The sequence below is a fragment of the Struthio camelus genome, chromosome 24 (genome assembly GCF_040807025.1).
Source record: "Struthio camelus isolate bStrCam1 chromosome 24, bStrCam1.hap1, whole genome shotgun sequence".
NCBI classification, from domain to species: Eukaryota; Metazoa; Chordata; class Aves; order Struthioniformes; family Struthionidae; genus Struthio; species Struthio camelus.
This window is the reverse complement of record NC_090965.1, coordinates 4297545-4325411: the sequence shown is the minus strand read 5'-3', so window position 1 is coordinate 4325411 and position 27867 is coordinate 4297545. Positions and strand designations below refer to the sequence as shown.

The 27867-nt window shown below is 55.5% G+C and overlaps 2 protein-coding genes across 7 annotated transcripts in view; both read right to left on the bottom strand.

Moving 5' to 3' along the window:
* Positions 1-583: 583 nt before the first annotated feature.
* On the bottom strand, positions 584-11561 carry STRIP1 (striatin interacting protein 1). Its single transcript, XM_068918368.1, has 21 exons — positions 11480-11561; positions 9796-9865; positions 9134-9208; positions 8440-8574; positions 7883-8003; positions 7436-7504; positions 6966-7072; positions 6361-6488; positions 5703-5885; positions 5318-5535; positions 4929-4994; positions 4654-4717; positions 4110-4181; positions 3745-3819; positions 3416-3513; positions 2834-2960; positions 2631-2731; positions 2311-2377; positions 1862-1966; positions 1297-1501; positions 584-966 (listed from the first exon to the last, which is right to left on the bottom strand). Exons 1-21 carry the CDS (start codon positions 11528-11530, stop codon positions 719-721), a joined length of 2385 nt encoding a protein of 794 aa, XP_068774469.1. The 5' UTR covers positions 11531-11561; the 3' UTR covers positions 584-718.
* A 555-nt stretch (positions 11562-12116) lies between these two features.
* Positions 12117-27867, bottom strand: part of AHCYL1 (adenosylhomocysteinase like 1) — a 29435-nt gene continuing 13684 nt past the window's right edge. For all 6 annotated transcript variants that reach the window (XM_068918184.1, XM_009672532.2, XM_068918183.1 and 3 more), the window contains exons 2-17: positions 24698-24809; positions 23850-23993; positions 22921-23021; positions 22558-22660; positions 21792-21886; positions 20768-20874; positions 20119-20235; positions 19840-19903; positions 18226-18314; positions 17669-17739; positions 17124-17218; positions 16892-16990; positions 16213-16281; positions 14923-15001; positions 14279-14399; positions 12117-14061 (exon numbers count right to left, since the gene is read on the bottom strand). In XM_068918184.1, the coding sequence (XP_068774285.1) occupies positions 14055-14061; positions 14279-14399; positions 14923-15001; positions 16213-16281; positions 16892-16990; positions 17124-17218; positions 17669-17739; positions 18226-18314; positions 19840-19903; positions 20119-20235; positions 20768-20874; positions 21792-21886; positions 22558-22660; positions 22921-23021; positions 23850-23993; positions 24698-24809 (1473 nt within the window). In that variant the 3' untranslated portion in view covers positions 12117-14054. The remainder of the gene's footprint in view (positions 14062-14278; positions 14400-14922; positions 15002-16212; positions 16282-16891; positions 16991-17123; positions 17219-17668; positions 17740-18225; positions 18315-19839; positions 19904-20118; positions 20236-20767; positions 20875-21791; positions 21887-22557; positions 22661-22920; positions 23022-23849; positions 23994-24697; positions 24810-27867) is intronic.

Genomic DNA, 27867 nt, shown 5'->3' with positions numbered 1-27867 from the left:
TGTATGTACAGCTCATCCACCCCACCTAGTGGGTCAAGGGAAGACTGCAGTCCCCAGCCTTCCCTGGCCCTTCGGCAAGGGGGACAGCCCCAGCCCCTCCACCCCACGGCCACCGCGCCCCCAGCACCCGGATGCAGGCAAGACCAGGCCACTGCATCCCCACGCCGGGTCTGGAGAGGGGGCAGACACGGTTCTACTGCCACGGCGGCCCGTGGCTACCTACTCCCCATGTCCCACAGCAGCACCAAAGGGACCCTCACCCCCATTTGCCCCGCTCCCTGTGCCACTGGCTACTTGTCCTTCTCAGCTCCAACTGGTTAGAAAAGGCAGGAGGGTGACTGCAACACTACAGCCAAAAGGATCAACCTGGGGTGCACACAGAAGGTCTCTCCCATGTAACACCCAGAGCACCGTGACCTCTTTGAACCTCCACCCTCGGCATGGGGTCGAGTCTGGCGCAGCCTGGAAGGAAGCAGAGGGGCAGGACAGCACCTCGATGAGGATCCATCCCAACCCAAGCCTCCTCCTAACTCTGCCACAGGGCAACCAGGCACCTGGAGAGCCCTCCAAGCCTCGCACCCTCAAGTTCACCCCCCTGCCCCTCAGCTCACGGCTGGAGAGGGGCCGCAGCATCCTCAGCGCCCAGCCCAGGCCAGGCTCGAGTCTCTCCCTGAACGACCCCCTTCCTGCCTCCCTTGTCGTCCTCGCAGTGGTGCCATCACTGCAGCAGCTCCTCCCAGGAGATGGGCCGGGAGAAGACCTCCCTCTCCAGCCACAGGTCGTAGTTGACCTGGAAATCCTCAGGCAGCTCCACACGCTGGCCCAGCACGCTCTGCAGGCAGTTGTCCACAGGGAGGAAGTCGGGGTTGCTGTGCGCCCGGTCATAACGGCGCGAGTTGAAACGCTCGATGCTGGCGCGCAGGGCGCATTCCTCAGCCTGGAAGTCCCAGGGTCGGGCATCCAGGTCTGGGCAGAGGGAAGGGGTGTCAGAGAGGAGCTGTCTGGGGGGCCCTTCACCCAACCTGAACCCCAGAGGCCAAAGTTTTCTGAGCCCTCACAACGAACAACATACGGGGGCACAGAGCAGGCAGCTGCCAACAGCTCTCTCACTGCCCATCCCCAGCCCCTTCCCTCTTCCCTGCAATACTGCCACCCCAAATCCATCCTCACAGCCCAGACTTAAGGGCTGCATAGGCCCTAGGCAGCAAGGGGACAGTTCTGGGCTCAAAGGTGTCACTGCGTGGAGCAGGAAGGGCACTGGGTAGCAGGACGTTTTCCAGCAGCTGCTGGACGTACCATTGCCGTAAGCCCAGTCGTCGTTCAGACGGTGCCGTACTTTCTGGTAGATGGCCGACATGGTCTTCATGTTGCTCTTCCTCCACTGCCGGCCCAGGTACTTGGTCTGCACCTTGAGCAGCTTCAGCACGTAGAGCTGCATCATGGCCTGCTTCACCTTCAGTGCCCGCTTCAGAATGGGTGCTGACTTGAACACGACCAGCATCTGTGGGGCAAAGCCAGCCAGCAAGCAGGAAATGAGAGCTGACAAGGCTGGGACGGATACTCAAATGCTTCCTATCGCACACACACATCAACCTCTTCATACAGCACATGCACGCACACACACACACCCCCCTTTCCTACAGCGTGCACACACCCACGCTGGTGCCTTCCCTTCTCCCCTTCCGCATACCCTCCCTTGCCTCCAAGCAGCCACCCCCACCGCTGCCCCCACTCCTCAGCAAGGCCTGGAGTGACACATGAGGTGCAGCCAGGGTATCCACAGCCCCTTCACCCAGTCCAGGCACCCTGAGACAGTCCAATCTGGCCCGGTCAAGCCCCAACAGGGTTCCCCAGCCCTCACCATGGTGCGAGAGTGCTTCCACTTGGTCAGCTTGTTCAGGATGCGCAGGAGGTTTATGCAGGAGAACAGGTTCCTCCAGCAAAACTGGTTGTTATCCCCAGCTTCCTGCAGGGAAAGCAGAGGCTGAAGGGACAGCAAGAGATTCGAGCGGGGATGAGGGGAGGAAGAAGAGGGGCTGCTCTGCTCTTAGGACCCTTGCCCAAAGGAGCACTGAGTATCTGTCTGCCAGGAGACACCTGCCAGCCCCCGTACCCCAATGCTCAGTGGGAAGGTGCTGCACCCATTGAACCCCCAGAGGTCTCAAGAGCTGTGGGTAGAAGCGCTGAGGGTGCCAGGGCAAGGCGCCACAGCTCCGTCCTCTCCTTCCCCTATGATCCCCTCCGAGAAGCATCCCAGCCTGCACAGTTTGCCCAAGCCACCGGGGCCTAGAAGAGAATGGAGTGACTTACCAGACTCTCCGCCGTCAGCTCCGGCAGCTCGTGTACCACACAGTATGGGTAGTCCAGGACGGAAATGCTGTGGAAAGGAGAGGGAGGCGTCACGTTGCTCCACAGACTCTACCTGGCGTAGGGGTGATACAGCCTCCCACCTCCCGCCTGCAGGAGATGGGCTGCAACAAGCACCTCCCGGGTGTCCGCCCGCACCCGAGCTACGGCTAGGGGGAGACCACAGAGGGAGCAAGGCAAGCAGGGACCCACCACCCCACACCCAGCTGGGCTCCCTGCAACACCCCCGGAGGGGACATGGGTGGCCAGCCCCCCTCCACTACCTGTTCTTGGCAGTGATGTAGGACATGATGTTCTGGTTGAAGAACTTCAGGATGAGTGGGATGCAGTTGGCAAAGACCAGATGCTGGGCCATGTACTCAAACTGGGAGGAAAGGCAGGGTGGGCAGGTGAGCGGGGACCCATCCTGGGTGCTCCCCACCCCCAAAGCCCCGTGGCGGGGTGGTCGGACTCTGGCCCACCTCACCTGGTAAATGTGATTCAGCTTGAAGTGTTTGAGCAGGAGGAGCAACACAGCGGAAATGGCTTTGACGATGATCTCCTTGTGCCGATTGACATCCACCCCCAGCTTCATGCTCTGCAGCACTGTGGTCCTAAGGGACAGAGAGAGAGGACAGTGCCCTTAGGCTGGGACACTGCCCACACCCAGCCAGCCCTAGGGAACATCTGATGCACCCTTCCCTTCCATGCGCCTCCTGTCACTTAGTCCCAGGTTAACAAACGAATAGTGGTCACTGGCTACGTTTCACCCCCAAAACACACAGTCAAACCCATCCATGCAGCACTTGGACCCACTCTCCCTGCCCTCAAGAGGCAGCCACCTCTGGGGAGCAGCACGGACACTGCTGAACGGTACATAAGGACACCACGATCAGCAAAGGCAAATCCTGTAGCCAATGGAAAATAGAACCTCTAGGAAACAGAGACAGGGCAGATGACCTTCATAAGCTGGACAAGGCCAAGCCTAGCTCCAGCCTGCAAGCTTGCCTGCTCCAACCCATTCCCTCCTCCTTTTCTGTTGCCACCTAGCACCTCCACGGTCACTTACGGCATCTCCTCCGGCAAGACATCTGCCAGGATGTTGATGGAGTCCGTCTTGGCTTTGGAAGTGGGGGCTGCAGCAAGGAGGATCTTCAACAGAGCAATCTGGGGAGAAGGGAGAGCTGGACCAGGGGATGGGGGAAAACCAGCCACAGACCTTCCTCCCCACCACAGGATGAAGCAACAGGGTTACATATATTGGGAGAGAAGACAACCTGGAGGACATCACTGAAAAGGGACAGAGCAACACAGGGAGACCCCAGGACCAGGCACCCCTAGAACAGCCCAAGGGGGATGGAGGAGGGCCCAGGGGTCCCACAGGGCTCCCCAGCTCACCATGTACTGTGGCAGGCTTGGCAGGAGGCCCTGGTACAGGATCTCAGCAGGAACTTGCTCCACTTCCTCTTCCCCCTGGTGCCAGGAGAGACAAGATAACCTCATACCAAAAGCAGCCACCAGCTGCGTGGACCTGGCTCAGCCTCAGGCTCTCTGATCCCAAGGTAGGCCACACAGCCAAGATACTTCTCATTCCTACTCAATGCCTCCAAGCACAACCTCACTCTACCCTTGGAGAAATCATTCCTTCCCCAGCGAGCCACAGAGCAAACTTCCACCCTCCCGATGGCCAGAAGGCCTGGCAGGACCAAGCGCCCCCAGCTCCCCTCCAGGGAGCTTTGTCCCATCCTCATCCCCACACTCACCCCTGAGAGCGGAGAGCGCAGGTACTCGTCCTCCATGTGCACTTGCACCTCCGCAATCGATGTGTACTTGTGCTGCAAGGAGACAGGGCAGGGGGAACATGCTACAGAGCTCAGAGCCCCCCAGTAATGCCACCCACCCCAACCTGCCCCACGGTGCATCTTGGACCTGTCCCAGCATGACAAGGTTTCCTGCTCCGTCCCATCCTCTTTATAGGTCCCTCCAGAAACCCTCAGCATTCCTGTCCATCAGGCATCTAACATTGGTGACCTGATCCGATGAACAGGGTGGTAGAGGAGGGCGGTAGATGCTGGCTTCACCTCTGGGGCAACTCCAGGTAAGAAAGTAAAGAAGGCCAGGGAGGAAAGCGGCTTAGACAGCCTGGGAGACCAGGCAAGAGATGAAAACTTGAGACCTCTCAGGGCTGAGCTGGGCAGAAAGAAGCTAGGAAAACGAACCACTTGCCCTGACTTGTGTTCAGCACAGTGGGTTGGGGAAGGGGCACCCGCACAAAGACAGATCAGAGAAACTCATTACTACGCTCACCAGCTTCAGGGTTCGGATGCTCTCATGGATGGGCCTGGGCAACCCCACCACGGTGTTGGTGTCACTAGAGAGAAGGGAAAGAGCCAGGCTGGGGGTATTCAGGAGCAAACTCTGAGCCACCTCCACGAGCAGATCAGAAACCGCCACTGAGAGGAGCTGGCGAGTTCAGGATTTCTCTGCCGGCAAGGGGAGGGTGACGACAGCTCGCACACTAGCGGGCTCTGCCACAGTCCCTGAAACCAGCAGCTCCCCAAGCTGGCTATGCAGAAACCTACCTGCCCAGAGTGTAGCCAATGAACTTGCTGCGGCTGGACTCCAGAAACATCTCAATGTCTTTCTCTCTGCAGGAAAGGGACACAAGAGGAAGACACTGCATCTTCCAGTCAGCTTAAATTCCCCCTGTTGCTGGGTACAAGAGAGCCCCAGGCACAGGGCATCAGAAATAATATCTATCACAGTCAGGAGAAGGAGCCGGTGCCAAGCCCACCCCACCAGAAGAAAAGCAACCAAAGAGACCATCAGATTGATCTCCCCAGCCTTGACATCTTCGCTGCACCCCTTGCTGAAGTTCACAATGATGGACTATACAACCTCCACTGTCTTCCCCAGCCAGGCACTCCAGCTCTCCCCACAGCTTGACAAGATGCGGTCCCCACAGACTCACCGGACCTTGGGGGCCCAGGGCAGCCCCTTGGGGCAGGTGATACGGTCACTGGGGGGATGCTGGGTGGGGGGAGGCATCACTTCATCACGTTCAAGGGGGAAGGTCTCTCCTTCCAGGCTGTTGTCATCATCGTTTTCTTCCTCTTCCTCGCGAGAGTCATCAGCTTTGTAAGGGTCCCGCTCATTGAAGGCATCAAGGTTATCCTGTTTAATCAAAGCCTGGGGAGAGAGAGAAGCAAGCATGTGGGAGTTGCATGTTTTTCTGTCCCACTGCTCACTACCTGGCAGGTAAATACCCTGGGTACAAGTTGCTCCAAGATTGGCGTCCTAGGCCCAGTTGTCCCCCGATTAACGTCACTGTCCCCAGACCTGTGCTCCAGCCTCACCTTGTGCTCCCGCCGGCCTCGCTTCTGCTGCTGCTCAATCAGGTCAGAGGCCGATGCCGGTGGAGACGCAGCTCTCATGTTGCGGATCACTTTAATACTGTCTTCTGGGAGCGGAGGGAGGCCCAGGATCTCCCGTTTCTCTGCCTTCATGCTCTGGAGTTCCTCAAAGCCTCCCAGGGTGCACTGCAAGGGAGACCATGGGATCCTGAGCCCGGGAGACTCCTCGACACACAGTATCAAGGGCTTCTCCACCTGTCCTTCCCAAATCCACACTCCAAGAGTCCCAAATCCTTCTCCACAGGATAGAATAAGACCTGTCTCCCCCCATACTGCTCTTGTCATTGTGACAGACCAAAGAGACAGGAGGCTCCTTGGGTAACTGCAGCAGAGGTATCTGGCCCTTTTCCGGACCTTTTCCTTTACACAGACCCAAGCTCAGGACTTTGCTTTGGCTGCACCTTGGAATCTAGCTCTAGAGACCAGTGCTCACCTACAGGGTGAAAAGCCTGTGAGGCCTTTAACAGCACACAACTACCCAGATTTGTGCCTGAAAGCAAGGACAGCACAACTACAGCCAGCATGGGGGCAGAACTTCCTTCCTCTGTTAAAGGTAAAATTCTAAGATGTATGTTGGCGCACTCCACAGCCTCTCTCTTACCAGCACAGTCTTCCAGAGCAAGAGCAGCACCTTCTTCATGGGAAAGTGTGGAGCATGGCCACTGCAGAATTTGGTCACCATCCCAAAAAGCATGACAGAGAAGGGCTCGTTGTTGTACAGCGGGGCTCCTGGATTCACATGACAACAATATAGCAAGGCTGCCCTCACATTGGCACCTCACAGCTTCCCTCCTGCACACCAGCACTACCAGCCTCTGCACTTCTTTGGGGGCAGGGGGTGACACAGGAGAATGACTGCCATTTCTGATGCCCTCCCTTCATTCCAGATAGCTCTTATCTTTCCAAGGTCTGGTACCCTCCATAATTTCTTACGCCTGTGTCTACAGGAAATAACAGCCTCAACATTCAAGGCTCCTCCCCAGGGAGAGAGGAAGTAGAAAAGGCTGGCTGGCTGGCTTCCTTCACTCACCTCTTTCGTTCCCTCCAGCAAGATTCAGCCCAGATACACCACACCTAGCAGGAACCAACCCAACGCTACCAGCTCCTATTAACCGAAGCCCAGATCCAACTACCATCTCACTCTCTTGCTTTTCACCTCCTGGTAACCTCCATCCCGTTATCTCCCCCAGGCACCCTGGTCCTCACCCAGCTCTGCTCGGAAGGTCTGTCTCATGGTCTTCCACTCCGCCTTATCTCCCTCAGCCTCCTGCCGGACCGTCTCCACAATCAGGTACATGATGTTCAGCAGCACTCTGCAAAGAGCAAAAGGCCAGGCCAATTACCACAGGATACGAGGTCAAGATGGGTTACAGAGATGCTGCCAGCACCCACTGGTCTGGATTTGCCAAGATTGCAGCTAGTTTCAATTCACCCACCCCACCCAGGGGATCAGGGCTCAGACACTGGCAAAAGGCCTCTTGGTGCGGGGACAGTGCACGAGGTACCACCAACACAGATCAACAGAATGATCACAGTGTTGCCAACTGAACTGCAAGTTGAAGCAGAAAAATATCCCCCTGCCCCCTCATACTTCACTGCTTTCATCTCCCCGATCGGCCACCTGCCCGCTGCACAGGCTGAGCACTGCCTCCTCATCTCAAGCCCTGTCTCCATACCTCAAATCCGTGCTGTCGGCCAGGGAGATGGCAGGCTTTCTCACGGCACTGCTGCAAGCCGCGCTGTTACTGCAGAGGGAAAATAGCCTCAGACAAGGGGGCTTTCGAGAGCTTTTAACCCTGCCATGAGCAACCCACACACCAGAGCCAACCTCTGGGACAGATATTGCTGCAACAAGTTTCAAATTAACAGGACGGTCAAGGGAGGAGGAATAGATGTGCGTGTGTGCTGCCAGACAGCACAGCCAGAGAGAATTTCTGTGTAATTTGAGTGTAATACATTACAGAGCTACCCAAAACAATGGGAGTCATTCCAGTCCTGCAGGGATTAGATTAGGGATAGACAAACAAGGAACTGTGGACAAAGCAGCTACAGCAAACTAGAAAAACCCATGCCAAGAGAAGAGCTCCAGAGCCCTTTCAAAAGCACCTTTCCACGGTACTCACTCAATCTCCATGTTCAGCAGCTCCACCAAAGCATTGAACGTCCCCACTTCCAGCAGCAGGAAGATGTTATACCTCATCCAGGCCTGCACTTCCGCCTCAGAGCCGCACTCCCCAAACGTGCCTGTAACAATATCCTTGCTGGATCCAACCTCCGCAGGAATCCCAAGGCCCTCCCATGCAGCCAGCAAACTTTGCATGGAGAATGAAAACCACGTCCACAATTTTAAGATAAGAAATCAGATGCAGAGGACAGAACTGCCCCCTTGTGGTAACACAGCCCAGATCTGGCAGAGCCAGGACAGCACATGGAAGACTGCCAAATTTTGGACCAAGCTCCTATAAAACTTTTGACTCCCAGTGCTGTAAAAAGCTCCTAACCTGAAAGAAAGCTGCCATGAGAGGTTAGCTGAGTTCCAATCATCCCAGGTGACATCAAAGAAACAAGGAAAAAAATGATGAATTCAAGTATTTTAAACTAACAGTTTCCAATCTGTTGCCCAGATTCAGCAATGGAGAAAGTAACGGGACAGAGTCCACCGCCCAACGCTGTGATGTACCTTGGGCAACGTAGAGGATGGCTCGGGCAACCCTCAGCCTCTTCTCCCGTGCGGTGACCTCCAGCCCATCAAGAAGTCGCATGGCATGAGTGCGATGCTGGTTCTTGTCCAGCTCAGTCCATCTCTTGTCCCGCACTGAAAAGCCAAGGCAGCCAGGCTGAGGGCACGTACAGCCCCTCTATCTTTACTGGACATAAACATTACAAGAAAAACTCAAAGCATGCACAACGAGGGAAAGTAGGACTGCCCCACTGAACAAGGTGCTCATGAGAGGCTGCAAATAAGGTATGTGCAGTCTGGGCAGAGGGACGTCTCCTGCCTTCCATCACACAACTAGATAAATCACACCCATCCGAACTGGCTTTAGCAGCACTCAGACATCAGCGACACCCAGCAGCTGATAGAAAACGAGCTGGCTGCTCTTGCTGCTGCCTGGATTTTCCAGCACAGCCACTGTAGCATTAATGAACCATCTAGGACATTAATACAAGCGACTGCTGAACAAGCCAGATGCAGCAAGCTGCGTTCCAGGGCCCAGCCAACGCACATCAACCAAGTCTCAAATACAAACCACGTGAAGACCGTCAGTGCCTGGATCCTGCTTTCTGATGCAGTAGTAATGCATCTATCCTGGCACATCTCCTCCAGGAGATTCCTGCCCAAAGTGGGGAGAAGTACAAGAGAAGGTTCTCACCATGGATCCTAAAGTCTTCCTCAAAGCACTTGCGATTGAGCTGGAACTCAGGCCCTTCAGTGTAGCTATACAGCTCTGCCAAGGAAGCACGGAGAAATCAGTCAGGTTTCTCCCAACATGCTCTCAGGGAGCTATGTGCAGACACCAGCCAGGACACAGCAGGGAAACCACAGGGCAGAGCCTGGGCAGCCAACCTTGGCTACCCAGGCACGGCTAACTGCTACTAAACACTAAAACAGTCGTTTCTACCTTTTCTTTTTTTGATTTATGTGCTTTCACTGCTAGACGATTTCTAGGCAGTGTTTCACACCAGAGTAATGCAGCTGCAGCGTCCGTCAAGCTTGAGATTAGCCTTTTCAAAGAAAAGATGCCGTTTCAAGAACCTGAAGAAAGGTCTCTTTCTCCAACAACCTGCAACCAAGCTGTCAGAGAAAGCAGCAGCCCGGCCAAGTTAACTGCCATTGTAACCAAGATGAGAGAAATGCAAAACGCAAACCCAGGATACGGCAAAGAATTAATTACATGACATCACATCCCTTTTAACATAAAGGAGGCGTTTAAAGACATCAACAAAGTCATAGTGGCATTGACAGAGTTCCTTTAATTGCTACCAAGAAAGAAATCATGACTGATTCATCGATCCATCAGGACAATTCCCTTACCAGAGAGCTCTGCTGCCCATTTATCGGTATCTGCATATTCAAACTCCAGATCTGGGGACTCCGAATAACCCTAAAAGTAAAATGAAAATTCAGTTAAATTAAAGAATTTTTCAGGAAAGCAAGAATCCCTAAGACATTCACAATGCACCTCACCCTGCTGCAAGTCCAGGACTGTATTTTCAGTTTAAGAGATCCAAAATTTACCAGCGGCAGCTTAAACGTTACCAAGGCAACCCCTAAACCACCTCCTGCATCTCGATTCGTGCCTTCTCCCTAGCCTTGCTGTTGGTAGCCAACAGCCGCATTCAGCCAGGCTGTGTTTCTGCCACTGCACCACCTGTAAAACACCTCAGGACTCCAAAGGAAAAGGCCAAAACATAAACCAGGAGACGGGGCACGTTTAATCTCGGGAGGGGAGCAGGTCAGATGGAAATGGGGCGCTCTCAAAGCTCGCCTGTTTTCTACAGACACGGGCCAGCACGAAAATCTGGGCTACCACCCCAGTACGGAGCCAGCTGGCAAGGGAGAAATGCCAAGAGAATTTGAATAGTGAGGGAAGCAACCTCAGGCAGCTTTAGTGAGGTTGGGAAAACACTGAGCCAGGAGCAAGAAGCAGTTGCCTCACAGGAACAAAACATCTGTTTCCGTTAAGCAAGTCATCAGCACGGACCCACAGTGCAACTCTCGTGCTTCTTGCGGCATCTGCTCCCGCGCGAGGGGCGGATTCAACCGGCAGCTCGCTCACTTGCCAGCGGGGTCGCAGGTGACGGGCTGAGTCACCCTGCAAGGGCTGGAAGCGACTCGGGAGCCTCGGGGAGACCTGGTGGCCCTATCCTGATGCACGGCGCCCCGGCGCTGGCAGGCCTCCCGCGCCGCCGGGGAAAGCGGCCACCACCGCTGAGCTGCACCCAGGCACGAGCGCTTTCGGGGGACAGCGCCCACGCACGAGGACCCAGGCGCTGGCAGGCCAGGGACCAACGGACCGCGGGAGGGGGGGAAAGGGTATCAGAGCAGCCTCTCCGCCGCAGCGGGCCAAGTCGCAAAGGCAGCGCCAGCGCCCCTGGAAGGGGACGCGCCGTCCGGACCTGGCGTCAAGCGGTTGGAGCCTCCCTGGGAAAGGAACCAGGTCGGAGGGTTTTATAAGAAAATAAAAGTCGCCATCCCGGGCTGGCAGGGCCGAGAGGGGGAAAAACCAGAACCAGCTCTAGCCGGGTGCGAGCCCCGCAGGGCCCCTAAGGCCCGAGGGTCGCCGCGGCGCCACCTGCCTCCAGGGGCACCCCCGGCCCGGGGGGAGCCGCCTCACGAGGAGCCGGCGCCCCGCCGAGCGGCGCCGTCCTCGTCCCCCCGCCGAGCTCGGGAGGAGCCGCCGCCGCCCCCCAACCGGCTCCGCTCGGGCGCGGCCCAGGCCGCCCAGCCCCACACGCCGCGGCCCGGGGCTCGCCGGGACCGGGCCGCGGCGCTGACCTCGGAGTCCTTGCGCGGGGGGCGGCCCAGGTCGCGGGCCTTGCCCGGCGCCGCCGCCGCCGCCGCCCCGCCGCGGGCCTTGTTGTTGCCGGGGAGCGGCGGCGGCGGCCCCGCGCCCGGCCCCCCCCCACCGCCGCCGCCGCCACCACCGCCGCCGCCGCCCGGCTCCATGTCCGCCGCCCTCGGCCGCGCGCCGCGCCGAGCTCTCGCGAGGACTCACCCCCCCTTCTCGCGGGAGCGGCAGGGAGAGCCGGGGCAGGGCCGCCGCCATGTTGGGAGTGGCGCCGGGCTCCTCCCGGCCGCGTCACGGCGCCGCGCGTCACGGCGGAGCCCCGCCCTCCGCCCGGCCCCAAGCGCCGAGCCCCGCCCCTCCCCGGTAGCCATGTTAGGTGTGGCACATAGGTGACCGCGGCCATGCTGGGAGTGGCACTTCCTCCCTGCCGCAGCCCAGGGAGGCGTCGCCCGACGCGTTGAGGCCGCCATGTTGGGAGTGGCAGGAAGGGGAAGAGCTGCGGACCTGGAGCAAGGAGGAAGAGGCTCCATTGGGGGGGGTTGGAGGGGACCCGATCCCAAAACGAGGGGCCTGGGAGACAGCAGAGGGGCCTCGACAGGGGGAAACCCCAGATCAAGGGCCATGGGGGGCTCAGACCCCAAATAAAGGGGCTCAAACCGCAATAGAGGGAGTGGGGTGAGGGAATTAAACCCCAAATCAAGAGGCCTGGGAGGGCTCAGAGGGGCTCAAACCCCAAACTGAGGGGCCTGGAGGTGCTGGGGGGGCTCAAATGTGACCCAGTACCCCACTGAAACTGCCCCGCTGGCTCGCTCTTTCCAAAGAAGATGCGCACAGCACGAGAGAATTGTTTTCCTAATAGTTTAATTAGACTTTAATGATTTATTGCTCATCTGCAAGGATTAATATTGCATTCATTAAAAATCATTCATATACAAAATAAACCTCTCCCTCCCAGCCCGCCGCCGCCGATCCCAGCTGCCCTGGGCGACATGGCTTACGCGTGGCCAGGGCCGCCGAGGGGGCACGTGGCCGCCGGGCTGGGGGGCAGCCGGCGGGCCGAGCCCCCCGCGGAGGCCGAGGGGGGCCGCCCGGACCCGCGAGGTTAGCGCTCCCCGAAACGGGGCGCAGGGGAGACGGAGCGGCCCGGCACCAGCCCAGGGCGAGAGACAGCAGGGAGGAAGAAGTCAAAGGAGAAGGACGGGGAGGGGAGGACAGAGGGAGATCGAAGCCACGAACAACCCTCGCTTACATCTTTCTCCAGTCCCGGCCAAGAGAAAAAGGGAGTTTTGGGCTCCGGCGGGGAACCAGCGTGGCCACCGAGCAAGCGCAGCCCAGGGCGGCACCAGGAGGGGCCCCGAGGGCCGGGCTCACCGCGCCACGGCATCTCAAACATCTCGGTACCGGGAGACGCCGGCAGGGCACGCGGCGGGGGAACGAGCCCCCTCGGACAAGCAAAACGCCGGAGCCGGGGGGTCTCCGTGCTGCGGGGGGGGGGGAGCAGAGAGCCATGGAGCGAGGGGGAGAGGAAAAGGAAAGAGAAACCTCACTGGGTTGCAAGGACTTTCCCCCCCACCCCGGCCCCCCGGGACAAGCTGAAAGAGATGGAAAAAGAGAAACGGCCGTCACCAGCGAGACCTGCGGAAGGGACGAAAGAGGCGACAGGAGCAGCGGAAAGGCGCCGCGGGGCAGCGGCGAGGCTGGCCGAGAAAGCCCAGCTCGAGGCCCGGGGCGGCGCAGGGGAGCCAAGCGCTTGGCGCAACGGTCCGCGGACCCGGCTGGGGCACGGCGAGCTGCGCCATTACCCAGGCGGGTTACGGCGCCAACGGGGCCAAGGGGACAGCGCGGGGAAAAGGCTCATCTCTGCGTCCGTCTCAAAAGCAAAGCGAACCTCCCCCCCCTCAAAAAAAAAAAAAAACCCTCAAAAAGCACCTCCGCGCTTCCAGGTGGGAGAGGCAGCTCCCCAACTGGGGGCATCACCTCACCATCTCCATTGCTTCCCCTGCTTTAAAACATCTCTAAGAAAGAAAAAAGAGGGGGGGGGGGAAACGAAACGTTTCTAACTCAATTAAGGTGCAGTTTGACTAAAAAAAAAAAAACAAACTTAGGAGAGATGAGGATAATGCTGGGTAAGCGACCCCCGTCCGAATTCAGATTAGCACCCTGGACCCTACCCAGCCAGACACCCAACTCAGGTCACCGGCCCTCTCTGTGCCAGGCCCCTGGCTGAGCTGGGGACAGTCACCTATTCGCGAGGTGGCCAGCAGGTGCCACTCTGCTCCCAAGCAGCTTTAGGAGCATTGATCTAGCAGCTAAAACTGGGCTCTTTAAGGCAATTTAGAAGTTGCAGATAATCCACACAAAGAAAGAAACTAAGATAAGGTAGAACAGCATCTCCGTATCTGCAGGTATCCCAACTGAGACTAATGCGGGCTGGAAAGGTCAAAAAATAATAATAACAACAACAACTGCAGGAATGAATCGCCCTTCACATGCCAGGAACGGAAACCTCTTTCTGGGAGCGAGGGCTGAGAGCCACCGGTGGCTTCAGCCACATCAAAGCAGGAAGCGAATCCCAGGCTGTCTGCCAAGATCAGACAGAGATGTGATCACGTGAAAAGGTGAAGCAGAGGAAAAAATGTGGCCTTAAAATCACACTGATAAAAGAAACATAAAAACAGGTTTCTTTGTTGGTTAAAAAAAAATAAACTAAAATAAAATGATCTTTAAAAATAATCTCTCTAATGTTGCCTTGTGTGGTCTGGTCCTTCATGGATATGGTCCATCAGTATCTGGAAGAGAAGTGGGGGGACAGTGAGGGTGCTTGGGGACAGAGCCGGCACGTCCCCAGCAGCCCAGCTGCGATTTGCAAAGGGGTCACTCAGCCCCCGGGAACCGAGGCTGCCCCAATGCACGAGATGTCCCCAACAGCCAGCAGCACCCGCTGGGTGAGGAGCCACCAGCCTCCGCAGCTCCTTGCCCTGACAGCACTGCCAACCCGGCACTGACCTATAGTAGTTGGGTTTGAAAGGCCCGTTTTTGTTGAGTCCCAGGTATTTTGCTTGATCGTCCGTCAGTTCTGTCAGGTGGGCGTCAAACGAAGGCAGGTGCAAGCTGGCGACGTATTCGTCTGGAAGGAGGAGAGGTAAGTGGGGATCAGGAGGGCGCAAGTTCCCCCCTGCCCTGGCGCTGGGGAAGCCGAGGCGTGGACTCGCCACGTGGCCAGGGCACCCCACTGCAAATGCACACAAAGACAGGGAACTAAAATAGGGTCCAGCTAGGCAGTCCCTGCCGTTTAGCATCATGGATTCACTGTGACATAACCCTAAAACAGAGCTAAGCCTACACCACAGCACTGAGAAGGGCTGGATATACACCGAAAGGCACAAAGGTTGCATGTAAACTATCTAACCAGGAAATTTTCAGGAGAAGGGCTACCTGTCAAGATGCAGCCATTAAGGAAAACAGATTGAACAACCAGCAAGTGTTTCAAGGATGCTGGTTTCCTTGAACCCATCCTCTGGAAGTTTTGTCCAGCCCAGATTTGAATTTTTCCTTACATCCAAAATTGTTGGCCCCACAGCAGCCCAGGGAGGACAAGTCAGTCCCGAAACCCAGTTCTGGCTGCCGAGCAGATAGCTTCCTTCACTCACCCATCTTCTTCGGCAGCAAGTAGACGTCTTGCTTGTAACGGCCCTCGGGAGCGTTGTAAAGCTCAATCAGAGCCAGAGCCTGCAGAGATCACAGGGGACAGCTCATGGACAGCCACCAGCCAGGGGAGCACTGAGCACCCGCAACAGCTCACGGCAGTGGAGATAAGGAGGAAAGGCAATGCTAAGGGTTTGCGAGTCTGAGGGAAGGGGCAACATTTCCAAAATCTCCTGAAGGAAACATTTTTATCTAAGGTACATCCTTCTCTGGATCTCCATGATCCGACTGCTGCTGGGAGAGGACCAGAAGGATTGAAAATGAGACATCACCCAGCCTGTTTGCAGCATCTGGGCTTAGCGCTTGGAGTAAAACCAGAACATGAGAATGGAAGAAAGGGAGCGGCTCTAATTCTCCTACACCGTAAGGCTGCCGCGTCATGTGGAAAGGAAGAGATTGTTCATTTTAAGCTAACAGCCTTGCTCTAAAAACCACGGCCACTCCTTCCGCAGAAGTAAAATTGCATCGCCCCCCAAGTGCCAGGCCCAAAACACCACCTCGTTCCCATCTCTTTGAATGGGCAAGTACGGGGAAAAGCAAATTCCCTCCATTAGCCTCCTCCCCTCCCGTCACGAAGGCAGATTAGGCCCAGCTGCGAGCCAGCTCTGTGTTGCCAGCCCAGCGGGTCTCCTCCGTCACTCACAGACCAAGGGCCACACCGGCCTCGGCCACCCTCGGCACCGTGCTGTTTGCACAGTCAGCGCCGACTGCGATTCGCAGAACGGACCCGGACTTAGTCATCGTTTTCCTTGGAAAGGCAGAGCCACGGCAAGTAGCACAACACAACCCATGTCACACCCAGCCAAGAGGGCACCAATGCTCAGGAGTGTTTTAACCATTAGCCCACAGACCTCCCCAAAATTTGCCCCAGTTTCCTGGGCTGTAGAAATCGACAGTCCAAAGACAAAACACAGCACTGCTCCAAAAACATCTTTGAAATAAACTTAAAGCTGTGTTAAGGGAGCTCTTCGGTTGCTTACAGCACAGCAGAAACGTTGCCACGAGGCTTGGATCATTAAAAAGTTACCTTCTGGCCAAGCAGCAGTAACCAAAGAACCGCATCCCAGACAAGAGGCGGTGGCAACGGTATTCCTTGCTCCAGCACGATCCCAAGCACCTGTCCATCTGCACATTCCCAGCTTCTTCCAAACCATCCCCTGACCCAAGGCTCGTGCAAGGCTCCAGAGCACCAACCCACCCTTCACACTCCACCCTCCAGCCTGCAGCATACGGACCTGAGTAGTGGCCGTGATGGAGAGAACAAAGGTGGGAACTGTGGAGCAGCTCAGGTTGAGAAGACGGCCCTAGAAGAAAGCAGAAGGAGAGTTTGCCAAGAGCTCAACTTGCCCCAAAGGCGGCAATAAACCGAATCAAATGTCTATTAGGGCAGAGAGCAATTAGAGCGCAGTGATTGAAGGGCCACGAATACTACCAGAGTGTCCAAACCCTGCCTCATTTTTGACCCTGAGCTATAGGGCAGAGAGACTTTATGGTCTCTGGAAAGAGCCAGGCTCTCCTACTGCCAGGAGAGCTCAAGTGGAAAGAGGAGACACCCAACCAGTTTGCTGTGTGGGAAGCCCTGTCAAAGCCAGATGCAGATGGCGTTTCGCTGATGCAGAAGGTTCCTGGCTCTAAAGATCAAGCCAGATGGCACCTCCATGGCCACGTGAGGTGCACGATACTTCCCTTACCTCAAGGAAAGAGAAGTTTAAAAAAAGGGGGTGGGGGGAGGGGGAGGGAAATCAAGAAACCCTTTCCTGAGCTCTGCGCCTCTTCCCACATATGAACTGTCCCAGCAGCTTTCCGCATAGTTAAATCTCCGTTTCAAGCCATGGCATGCGATAACTTCTGAGTAAAGGCTAGCAAGTGACCCCACCTCTCCAAAACAACATCACAGCACAGTCCTCAACACACCTCGGCCAGCAGCACCACCCGCTTCCCATCCGGCCAGATGACGTGATCCACTTGCGAGCGGACACGCTCCCAGGTCAGCTCCGGGGTCCGGAGGCTGGTCTGCAAGAGAAAGAGGAACAAGCTGAGTTCTCACGGGAGGATGCCAGCCAGGGCAGGCGGCGGGAAGCTGTTAGTGACAAGTTCCAGAGCAGCAGGACAGATGCAGCCAGCTGACGGCTGAGGACAGGCTCACCACATCAATTTCGGTGTTGGAGTGGCCCATGTTACACACGATACAGCTGTTTTTCATCCGATCCAGGTGTTCTCTGGTCACAACGTTCTTGTTTCCTGCAGGCAGAAAGGGCACAAATGAACCCAAGGCAGTGGAGATTTTAACCCTTTAATTTCTCCTTCCTTGCGCTTGGTGCAGAGAAGCCCAGCCTGGAGCAATTTCAGGTGAATCTCAGCCAGGAGAAGAGTCCTCCTGGCTGTGACAACAATGAGACACATGTGACAAGCACTCATTTTCGGTCCCGTGAATTCACCGGGCCCCAAGACACACCCAAATACCTTTGGGGACACATGGCTTTGATATCCCTCCTCCTAAGAGCTGCGGTCAAAGAGCAGAGTGGGGTAAAAGGAAAAGCTCTCCCCAGAGAGCCCCTGTTGCTCACGTAAAATCAGCAGTGCAGGGCAACGAACTGTTCTCCAGAGCATCCTGCCTCCAGACACCCACTCAGGAACCACTGCTCCGTCCCCGATTGCCTGCAGGAATCGTCCCGCACCCCTCTGGCGTACCTGTGCAGGTGATGACCACGTCCACCTGGCGGATAACTTCGCTCAGCTTCACCACTCGGAATCCGTCCATGCTGGTGGAAAAGGGGGACAGGGACCATGAGGAGGAGGAGAACCTACTCCCCATTTGCCTCAGGCCAGGAGAGATCTCAGCAGTGTATGGCTAAAGCAGCTCTGAATTGCTCAGACAGCACCCAGACTATCCATTCACACCCCCAGAGATGCCAGATGCAAGGAGAAGGGCTGTGCAAGGGCTCAGGTGTCAAACCTGCTCTTACAGATGTCGGGGGAGCCAAGGGATGTGGAGAGCATTCAACTAGCCCTGCGTGGACCCTCAAGCAGTCTTCCCAAGCCAGCTGGCAGCAGATGCCAACTGCCTCATATCCCACTGCTCAACCAGCCCTGAAAGCTGCCCAACCCTTCCCCATCACGCCCCACCACAAGACATATGCTCTCTAAGGAGTCTCCTGACTTTGTTTCAGCCTCTGTCAGCGTTTAAAAGAGGCCAGGCCAGAGAGCAAAGGAAGAGATGCTCACAAGCAGCACGTAACATCTCTCACCAAGCTTGGAGAGCGCAGATGGGATCGATCTCCGTGACGTAGACTATAGCTCCCAGGGCTTTCAGAGCAGCACAGCATCCCTTGCCGACCTGCCAAGGCAACACGTCAGCGTGAAGCAGCCTGCAGGACACAACGAGCGCTACGACAGCCCTCCCTCCCCACCACCCAACAGCCCGAGACATGCTAATCCCAGCCATCTGCCTGATGACAGGGACCAGCCTGGAAACCTGGCTCAGGAGTGACTCAGTCACGTACCTGGCAAGTGGCATTTCTGCAGCCAGCTCAGCTCCCCCTGCAAGGCCACCCTCCCAGAGCGTCCCCCTCCTGCACAGCGACCAGCTGGCAGGTGGTTTCAAAAAACCAACGCGTTTGCAGCTTGAACATCCGCCACCATCGTGGGAGCCCTTCCGACCTCTCCTTCTCCTCTGAATCTCCGAGTGGAGATTAAAGCCAGTGAACTTCCCCCACTCACCTTTAAACCAAAGGGCTCCTTTGGTATTCAGAGCTCTCCTGCACTGACTGGGGGACAGATCCTCCATCCCACGCTCCCCATATCAGCATGGAGGAGAACAGAACCCATGTAAGAGTAACTCTGACTCTATCCCTCCCCCTACTATAAAACTACACTGAAGTATCCCAGCAAAGCCCAGTTCTCCATGCCACTTACCCATACTGACACCTGGCTAGTCTACGGCGGACACAACATCAGCCCCATTTTTGGGCCAGCTACAAGCAAGCTGCCGAATAAGAAACATCTCCAGAGACACCCTCACTTAACACCCAGCTCCAAGCTCGGCTCTACTGAAAATGTCCAGGCAGGACAAACCAGGCCTCCAACCCACATCCAAAGGGGAAAACCAAACCCAGGTAGCCCTTCCACTCTCATTGAAGAAACGCAATAAAACTCTAGGCAGACCCCGAGACTACAACTCCCAGCGCACCTCACGGCTGAAGAATCACATGCCACCCCGGAGCCCCTGGGCGAGAGCCAGCGCAGCCTCTTGGTTGAGCAGGGCTGGGCCCCACTGGTGTCTAAATAAATTAGTAAGCATCTTCCTGCCGGGAAGAGCACTCGCAGCTACTGCCAGGGCTTTCACCGTGTGGGAAGATAAACACCCACGCAGACAGCACACAGATGGAGGGAAAGTGTCAGCTCCTGGCTCCGTGCTCTTCCAGGACAGAATCATTTACAAGTTCATGGTACAATTCCTCCCTCAACCAGAGCATTATCCACCAGGAAGATCCAGCCTGCCCTGCCACCTCCTCTTTTACAGGCTAAGCGACAGCCGGGCTGGATGCTGAATTCAGTCCAGGGACACCAGATGGGAGCACCCATGGGTAGTTATAATTCAGACCAGCGTTCCCAGCAACGGTTGTGCTTGCAGCCCAGCTGATCTGCAGGCAGGCTGGGAAATCAGATGCTTGTTCTCCAGCCTCCCAGCACGCTTTAGCAACATTTCCCTGGCAATGGCTCGCGAGGCAGGTTACAGGTCAGATCTCCTAAAGCAAGGAGTGGCCTTCACGCAGGGAAGGGACCGGATGCTGAACCCCGGGGGAGGATGGCTCAGGGGGTGCTGACTTATCGCTTTGCCAACTGCAGCTTATGAAACTCACCTCCCCGTAACCACAAACCACCACTTGCTTCCCTCCAAACATCACATCTGTGGTCCTCTTCAGGCTGGGGAACAGAGAGAGACCTGTGTTGGGATTAGTCAGGCGCACACCACTGCCGGCACGGGGCAGCAATCTGCAGCGAGAGACCCCGACACCAGATCCTGCAAGTACACAGCAAGGGTGAAGCAGAAAAGAGCCTCAGCTCCCCTCTAGAGAAGCTGGAGCCAAATCCTCTGGTGTGAGAGTTAAAGTGGGGATAAGAAGAAGAGTTGGACTCACCCATCCAGGATGGACTCCCGGCAGCAATACAGGTTGTCAAATTTCTGTTTGGTGACCGAGTCGTTAACGTTCATGGCTGGGACACACAGCTTCCCGGCCTTGGAGAGTTGGTACAGCCTGGAAGAGGACAGAGGCAGGTCAGAGGCAAGCGCAGTTGACCAGAGAGGTGAGAGCAAAAGTGTGATCGGGGTAACCCACGTGTTCCCAGAGCGCTGCAGGCCCACGCCAAGTCCCCTGCACCCTGAGCAAGAGATGCCCACGTCTCACTGCACACTGCGCTCAGCAGGAACCCAGAGCAGTCACAACACAACACAAGCTCAAGCTGGCCTCAAAGACCAGAGGACGCCAACCTTAGCAGGCTTTCTAGGTAACTAGCGAGGAAAAAGAGAGGGCGACTGACCCAGTTCATTATTCAGAGAGCCCTAACTCCATTCAGTGCACAAACATCCCTCAAAGCCAAAAGCTTTTTGAGTTACTCCTCCTTAGCGCTGTCATTTAGCACCAAGCCTCTGCAGAGGCAGCCGGACAGGGCATAGCCTCCCACGCAGAGGGAGATCCAGAGCACAGAGCAGCAACCCGGTAAGAGCAATCTCCAGATAGTTTGTCTCTGTGGGACAGACTCAAGGCACAGCCTTCACAAGCCTCCTACCTGTGCACGCCAGTCACGCTTTCCTCCACAATTCCTCGGATCTTCTTGAATACATTGGGGTATTTCTTATAAACCCAATGGGTCAGGTCCCCACCGTCATCCAGGATCTAGAGAACAGGCAAGGAAGAGCATGGGGCAGTCAGGCCTTCCACCGTGGAAAGGGCTCGCTGGGGCACGGAAAGGGGGGAAGACATGGAGAGCATCTTCGCACACTGAGTGAGGGCTGTTTGGGCAGAGGTCTGGGAACCAGTGCTCCTGGGTTCTCCTAGTTGCCAGCGCCTCAGGGTCTCTTCTGAAACAGAGAGAATTCCTTACCCACTGCGTGGAGCTGATGGATCCTAACAGGGTTTTCTGCCCCTGCTATTGCTCTGCAGCCTGGAAACGTGACTGCGGAGGGTACTAACTAAACGGCGGAAGTCATAACATTCATTCCCCAAAGGCAAATAGTCAAGAGGAAAGGCAGACCTGGGCTGCGGGAGCTGTTACAGCCCCCTGCCACATGTTCTTGTGTCACTAATGATCACTGACTGCACATCAAGGCAGTGAGAGGCATCAGCTGCTTTCAACAAGGGAAAGATCCCCCCCCCACCAGGGATCCCCCTCTCTTTGTGGGAGGGCAGATGGGACCTGTGTTGAGAAAGGAGCAGCCACAGCAGCTGCCGTGGGGCTGACCCGGGGTGAAAAAGGTCCCCCCGTTTCTTGCCTCGCTGGCAGCTCCAGCAGGAGATGCTCCCATGCCACTGGGCTGTCGCCATGGACCGCTGCAGGATGCTATCTCTGCAGCCCCCACAACCCCACGGGGGCTCAGTGCCGCTCCCGACCCAGCTTTGGCTGCTGTTCCTAGGGACCCCCCTGCCTTTAGCAGCAGCTCAGTGGCCGTTGCAATGTCAGCAGGTGCCCAGGCAGCCCCAGAGGGCTCCTGGGACAGCCCCAAGGAGCCAGGCAGTGCCAGCGAGGGAAGGGTGAGGAGCCCACAGGTGATGCTCCATGGAGGAAGAGAAAGGGCTGGAAGAAGGCTCATTACCATATTGGCCTGCCAGCCGTCTACATTAACACAGCGGTCAATGCACCACCAGAAGTCGTCCTCCGATTCCCCCTTCCAGGCAAACACGGCAACACCTAGAAGGAAAGGAAAAGCATCCTTGGCATCTGCTGAGTTTGGAAGAGTCAGAGGAGCCCAGCAGAGGCCCGAGCAGAGGCTGACGCCCAGCCTTGCACAACTGCTCCTCCTGGTCCTTCCACCACCACTAACAGCAAAAACGCTCCCACAAAAGGGCTGGAGAAGCGCACAGTGCTGTCTTTAGCTTGGCCTACTCAGAAAAGCCACAGACGAGAGGGCCAACAGGCCATCCAGAGATCAAATCCCAGCCCACAGCAGGACCAGACCTGCTTATCCCTCCCTGAAGGTCCACCCCTTCCTTGGAAACCTCCACTGCAGCAACTTTGGATCTTGGTATTCAGCCTGTGCTTTGCAGCAGGAAACGCACAAGAATTATTTCCTCTAGCATCTAATTTGCTTTCACCATGTCAAAAGTTAAACCTACGACCAATACAGACTCTCCTTGTGTTGCAGCACACACAAACCCTGCCCTGGGCTGGGCTGAGCAGCTAAAGGCCATTTCAGACCTCACTGCTTACAGAGCAGCTGCAAACCGCTCCTGAAGAGAAATGGGCCCTCTGGAGAGGATTAAAAAGCAGCAACGGCCAGCTGGGACAAGCCTACAGAACCAAGAAAGGCCAGGAAAAGGACGGGAAAGGAGCATCGGTCCCCAAGGCTCTGTCAAACTCACCAGCTTCTGCCAAGGCAGCTGCCACTTCGTTTTGGGTGGAATAGATATTACAGGCAGACCAGCGGCACTGCGCCCCCAACGCGCACAGCGTCTCAATCAGCACCTGCAACACAGAGGGGTGAGCAGCAGCCCCCAGGGAGCGGCAACGGCCATGGCGCGAATGGACAGCGAGGAGCAGATGAGAAATCAGCTCCACGAAACATCACCCCAGGAAAACGCGGGCAGTAGGACCTCTCCAAGGTGTTTTCACAAAACCAGAGGTGCCTCCTCCTACTCCTCACAGCTTGAAAACTTAGAGACTTTCTTCCTCAGGGAAAAGCTGATCTCTTCTGCCCTAGATGCCCCGAACGAGCAGCCACTCACCGCAGTCTGTGCTGTAATGTGTGTACAGCCCACGATTTTAGCTCCGGCCAAAGGCTTCTCTCCTTGAGCTCGTTTCCTGAGTGAAATCAGAGCAGACATGTCTGTAAAAGGAACAGAGGGGTTTTAATGATGGCTTACTCCAGAGGGACCCCTCTCTGGCAGACCTGCTCCCCTTCCCAGGGACTCATACGACACATCCAACCCCAAGGTTTTTGCCATAGTTGTTATACAGCTGGGGAGAGAGCTCCCCACCCCTGGCCCAGCAGGTCTGTCCACCGTGGGATCAAAACGTCAGCGTCATTCATCACTTTGACAAAGCTGCTCAGGACACAGAGCCCTTGCGACCACATAATGAGACAGGTCTCGCGCAAGTTTTGCCCAAGGAAGAAACGTGATGTGCCCCAGCTAAAGAAGTCACTAGCCCTGCAGCAAAATTACATCAGTGAGAAGCAAGCACCTAAAGAAGATGAATATGGTGCCGCCACAAATCAAAAGAGCTGCTCTAAGCGCGCCTGCATTGTCTCCCCCTTCCACAGCTTTGGCAGCATGTGTCTAAAAGGAGCCTGAAAGCAAAGTTACCCAACCAGCCCCACTGAAATTGTAACTCAGCTTCCCACAAGCCCCAAGGGAAGGGGTTGGGACCATCAGTTTTAGCGTCTCCAAAGGCATTGCAAGATCTTTGTCCGTTGAGGTTTCCCATCCAAACCCACCAGAACATTAAGCCCTGCAAGAGCCTTGCTGTTGTTAGAAAACGGATGCAACACATTGTTGGCGCATCTAGCTCTTCTCCGCATAATCTGCTGATTCGGGGGGTGGAGACAAGGGAGTCAACGCATCCAAGGCCGTAGTTTCGGGAAGTGCCTTGACTTGACTCCCGGCTTCCAGAGGGCAAAACATCCGGCCCCATAAACCCCACACTCCACCTTTACCTTGTTCAGCGATCTCGATCTCCCGGCGCCCAAACTCTGCCTGCTTGATGTTCTTCACGCAGAAATTGCTGCTGCCCTTGGAGTTGGTTTGCTGCTTCTCACGGGGGGACACTTCATCATCAGAGCTGTCAGTGTAGGAGGCAGCTAAACCAGGAGAGAAACGCGTGTTACCCCAGGATCTCGGGAGCTTGGCAGTCAGGGTACTTCCTACCATTTGGGTAGGTTTCTCCTCCACTTGACTTCCAGGCTTTCATGTACGCACATGCTAATGGCTCAAACTGCAAATCTCGTAAGGAAAGCCAACGTCCAGATGAATTTTACACTCATGTTACCTCTTAAACTACCAAGCTAACTGATATACTGAAGTTTAACTATGAGAATACACAAGGGTGATTTGGCAGAACACAAACCTCTCTTAAAGGAAGGCAGGTAAATTAAAACCCAACCTAGCTGAATTTAGATGGAGGCACTAGTCAGAGCAGAGGCAATCAAGTATTCCTCCTTCCCCAAAAACCGCTGGAGCTAAGATACGTTCTTATACTGAGTGTAACCAGTTTCACTGTCACGCAAGATCTGTTCAAGACACAGAGGACACTGCACAGGGACAGCCCTGCACTTGTCCAGATTTCTGCAAAACCCAAGGCTCTGCACCTGGGGAAAAGATGTTCCTGCCAGGCAAAAGCCAGGAACAATCAATGCAGGAACCCCCAAAATTATCTGCTTCGTATCCAAGTAGAGCATAGGAGCGTGGAGCATCCTAACACCCAGTGCGAGCAGCATCTGTTCACAGTGGCACTGAAACTGGATTTGGGAGATGATCACATGGAGGCAAGGAGCCCAGCACCTACCGGAGCTGTAGCTGTCAGTGGAAGATTGCGAGATGGAGCGGGACAGGGATCGACGGCCAGTCTTGGTTGGGAACTTGGTGAATTCCTGCATGTCATCTGCAAACTGGATTTGCTGAAAAGCGCAAAGGAAGAGAAGTGTTAAATCAGCAGATGCTCCTTGCAGCACGTTGTCTTTCCAAGCCATTCCAGCCTGTGGCTCTCTTCAGTCCACCTTGACTGCCGTAGTCATAGAAATGAGTATTACCAAACATATCAGGGAACAGATCTGTTGCTATAGGAGCCCAGAATTGGATCTCCTTCTCTGGCTGATCATTTCTGTCACCAGAAGGCTAAAGCGGATTTGATACCTAACCACCACCGAGGTTTAAAAAAAAAAAAAAAGAGGCACCCAAAAAGCCTTGAAACATCCCCTTTAGCCCATCTCTGGCTCTCCCGAGTTTTCTGCCAAGAAAGTCAGACTATTTGTACAACACAAATACCCTGCAACCCTCCAGACAAGCCGCGCATGGGCAGAGGCACCTGTGCAGCTCAGAGCACAGTCCACATTCCAACAGACCCAGCACCAACTGGTCCAGAGTGATTTTTTTGCCCAAAAGTGCAATAGCAAGAAAGCTGGGGTGGTCCCAGCAGAAACTCGGATTCCACCGTGTTTCTCCAAGCATTTCCCCAGGAGCAGGGCATCCCGCAGGTTAAAGACATGGTGCATCCTTCCAAAAATGACACTAAAAGCAGAGGAAAAAAAACTCAGTAAGAGAGAACATTTCAACAAAAGATAGTTGACGTTGCATTGACTTTCAATCTCCTCTGCGTTACAGATGTTTCCATTGTAAGAGAAGCTCTAAAACAGCCACCCATCCTTCCTCGCTCTGCCAGAGGCAACTCAAGACTCCAGCACCTACCACCGTCTCATCACATTCAAGTGTGCTGGGCTGAAAGGAGCGGGGAAAAAAAGCCTCCAACTCCTCCACTGTTGCAAACATCCCACCTGACTGGTCAACAGAAAGCCCCGTTTCTGCTGCTGGAGTAGAAAGGCAACCCAGACAAAAGGGAAATGAAAGCCGAGCATTAGGAAAAGAGCCAGCAAAGACAGCCTGGTGCACCCCCTCCCCAGCACGCCGCTGCACAGGAGACCTCCCACCCTGGCAGCTGACCACAGGCCTCGATGCGGTCCCTTCCCTCTGATTGTGGCACTACAGAACTTAATTTTGTCACTTAAGCAGGATGAAACATCGTTGCGGGGAGCGGGATTAACAAAGCATCCCCAAAGACCCAGGAGACCTCGAGAAAAGTCCTGAAGACATCAAGATGATGGAAAGAGACAAGCCACAGTGGCCTCAAGGATGGGTTTGCCATGCCATGATAATCCCAAAAGCTCCCTGAAAGCTTTGATGTGGGAAACAGTCTTCAAGGGGAGAAGAATGAAACTATTTACTTGAGACGATCCACCCCAGAAAGGCGCGATCTGCAGAGTCTGAGATCAGGGTGGCTACGGCACTCAGAGCCGCAACTCCTGGAGAAACCCAGCTGATGAGACGAAAACAGTGTTGGTATTTTGCTTCCACCCGCAAGGATGGGAATGGGGACATAAAACCCTCAGGTCAGCCCAGGCTATCAGGAGGACATCCAGCATCTCGTCCAAGAGGCTGGACGGGAGAAGTACCCGGCCCCGCTCCCCTAGAGGCCAGAAAAGCCTAAAAGCCCCAATCTCCCAAGCTGCACCCCCAAAGCAAGCAGCTCATCACCTCAACGCCAGCTCAAAGGGACTGGTGAAACCCTTTCCGCTGGCATCAGTTCAAATCCATCATCAGATCCAGGCAATAAGCCTGTATTTTTTTTGTGGGTGTTGCTGAAAAAAGGATTTTAGCCAGCTCCTCCATATCAGATATGTTACTGTCTGGTATCTGCTTCCCAGGCCAGACTTCCAAGCAGACGCCACGTAATTCAGACGTAAACTGCATGAATTTGCGCTAGCGGAAGGAAGGGGAACGTTAAACGGAGTTTGCAGGCTTGGTTTTGCAGCTGTTTCAGGTTGATTCATGCAGGAGGGAAAAACCTGAGGGCATCATAACCTACAGCACGCTGGGAGAGCTGCTACCAAGAGATAAGAGGAGCAGAAGCACTTCTCGTGAGGGATACCAGGTAGGTAGCAGCGCACACGGGATGCAGGTCCTGAGCTGGTGGGCAGGCCCACGATGGCAAGGCAAACCAGTTTCCTAACCAAGGAATGACTTATCTGGACACTGTTCAAGGTCCATTGCTGGATTAATCTCCTCTGGACAGCCTGGGAAAGCCCTGTGTCACCTTGGAGGAAAGCCGGCACATTGTCCATGGGCGTTTCCAGAAGGAAAAACATGAGCAACTTCAGAACAGCAAGATTTCTACCCCTTCACTCCCACCTCTCCCTCTGGCAACTAATCAGACCAGAGGGTGTAAACACGCCCCATAAAGCAGCTCTTGGCTTTAAAATAGCTTAAGGCGTTAGCTGAGGAATTTTCTCTATCTCAGGGAAAGGTTTCCAGGGAAGAGGTGAACCTAGGAGGAAAAGCAGATCACCAGGGCTTCGCTACTCAGGTCGCAGGTACTTTTCTATCTCTGCTTGCAGGACAGCTGCGACATCGAACTCATGGGCCACGACACTTTCCTACAGAGAAACGCGCTGCTTGGATGTGACGGATAGGAGACAGCGGGGATGGATGACTGCTGTGATCACTCAACTCCACACCATCCCAACACCACTTGGCCAACTGCGACCTGCCTGCCACCAGACACCCCAGTCCTCTTCGGATGCTGGTCCCTCCTCACAGCACCAGCTGTGGGGACCGAGCCAGCTCCCAGGCACAAACCCACTTTTGGGAGAAATAAACAGTTCTAAAAAGGAGAATTTGAATCTGGGGGTGGGGAGAGGAAGGGGGAATCACTGCTAAGGAAATCAAGTGCTGAATTAACCACAGTAATCCCCGCCGTGGCTTTACCGGAGCTCATCTGAAATCGGCAGCTTAGCAAAATCTGCCCTGGCTAAAATTATCATCAAACATTGCATGCACCTTCCTAATCGAACAAACGGTTCGCACATCAAACCCCCTCCAAACCTGGCCTGCAGCGTCCGGCAACGAGTCGAGAGGGGGGCAAGGCAGGAAGGCGCGTGCTGCAGCCAGGTGAAGGGACCGAGC

Excerpts from the sequence above, each read along its gene's own strand:
- STRIP1 (XM_068918368.1), bottom strand. The coding sequence starts at position 11,530 with ATGGCGGCGGCCCTGCCCCGGCTCTCCCTGCCGCTCCCGCGAGAAGGG. Across the intron at positions 8,575-9,133 it reads GGAAGACTTTAGGATCCATG|TGCGGGACAAGAGATGGACT; the intron begins GTGAGAACCTTC and ends TTGGCTTTTCAG. Across the intron at positions 4,182-4,653 it reads GCATCCGAACCCTGAAGCTG|CACAAGTACACATCGATTGC; the intron begins GTGAGCGTAGTA and ends GTCTCCTTGCAG.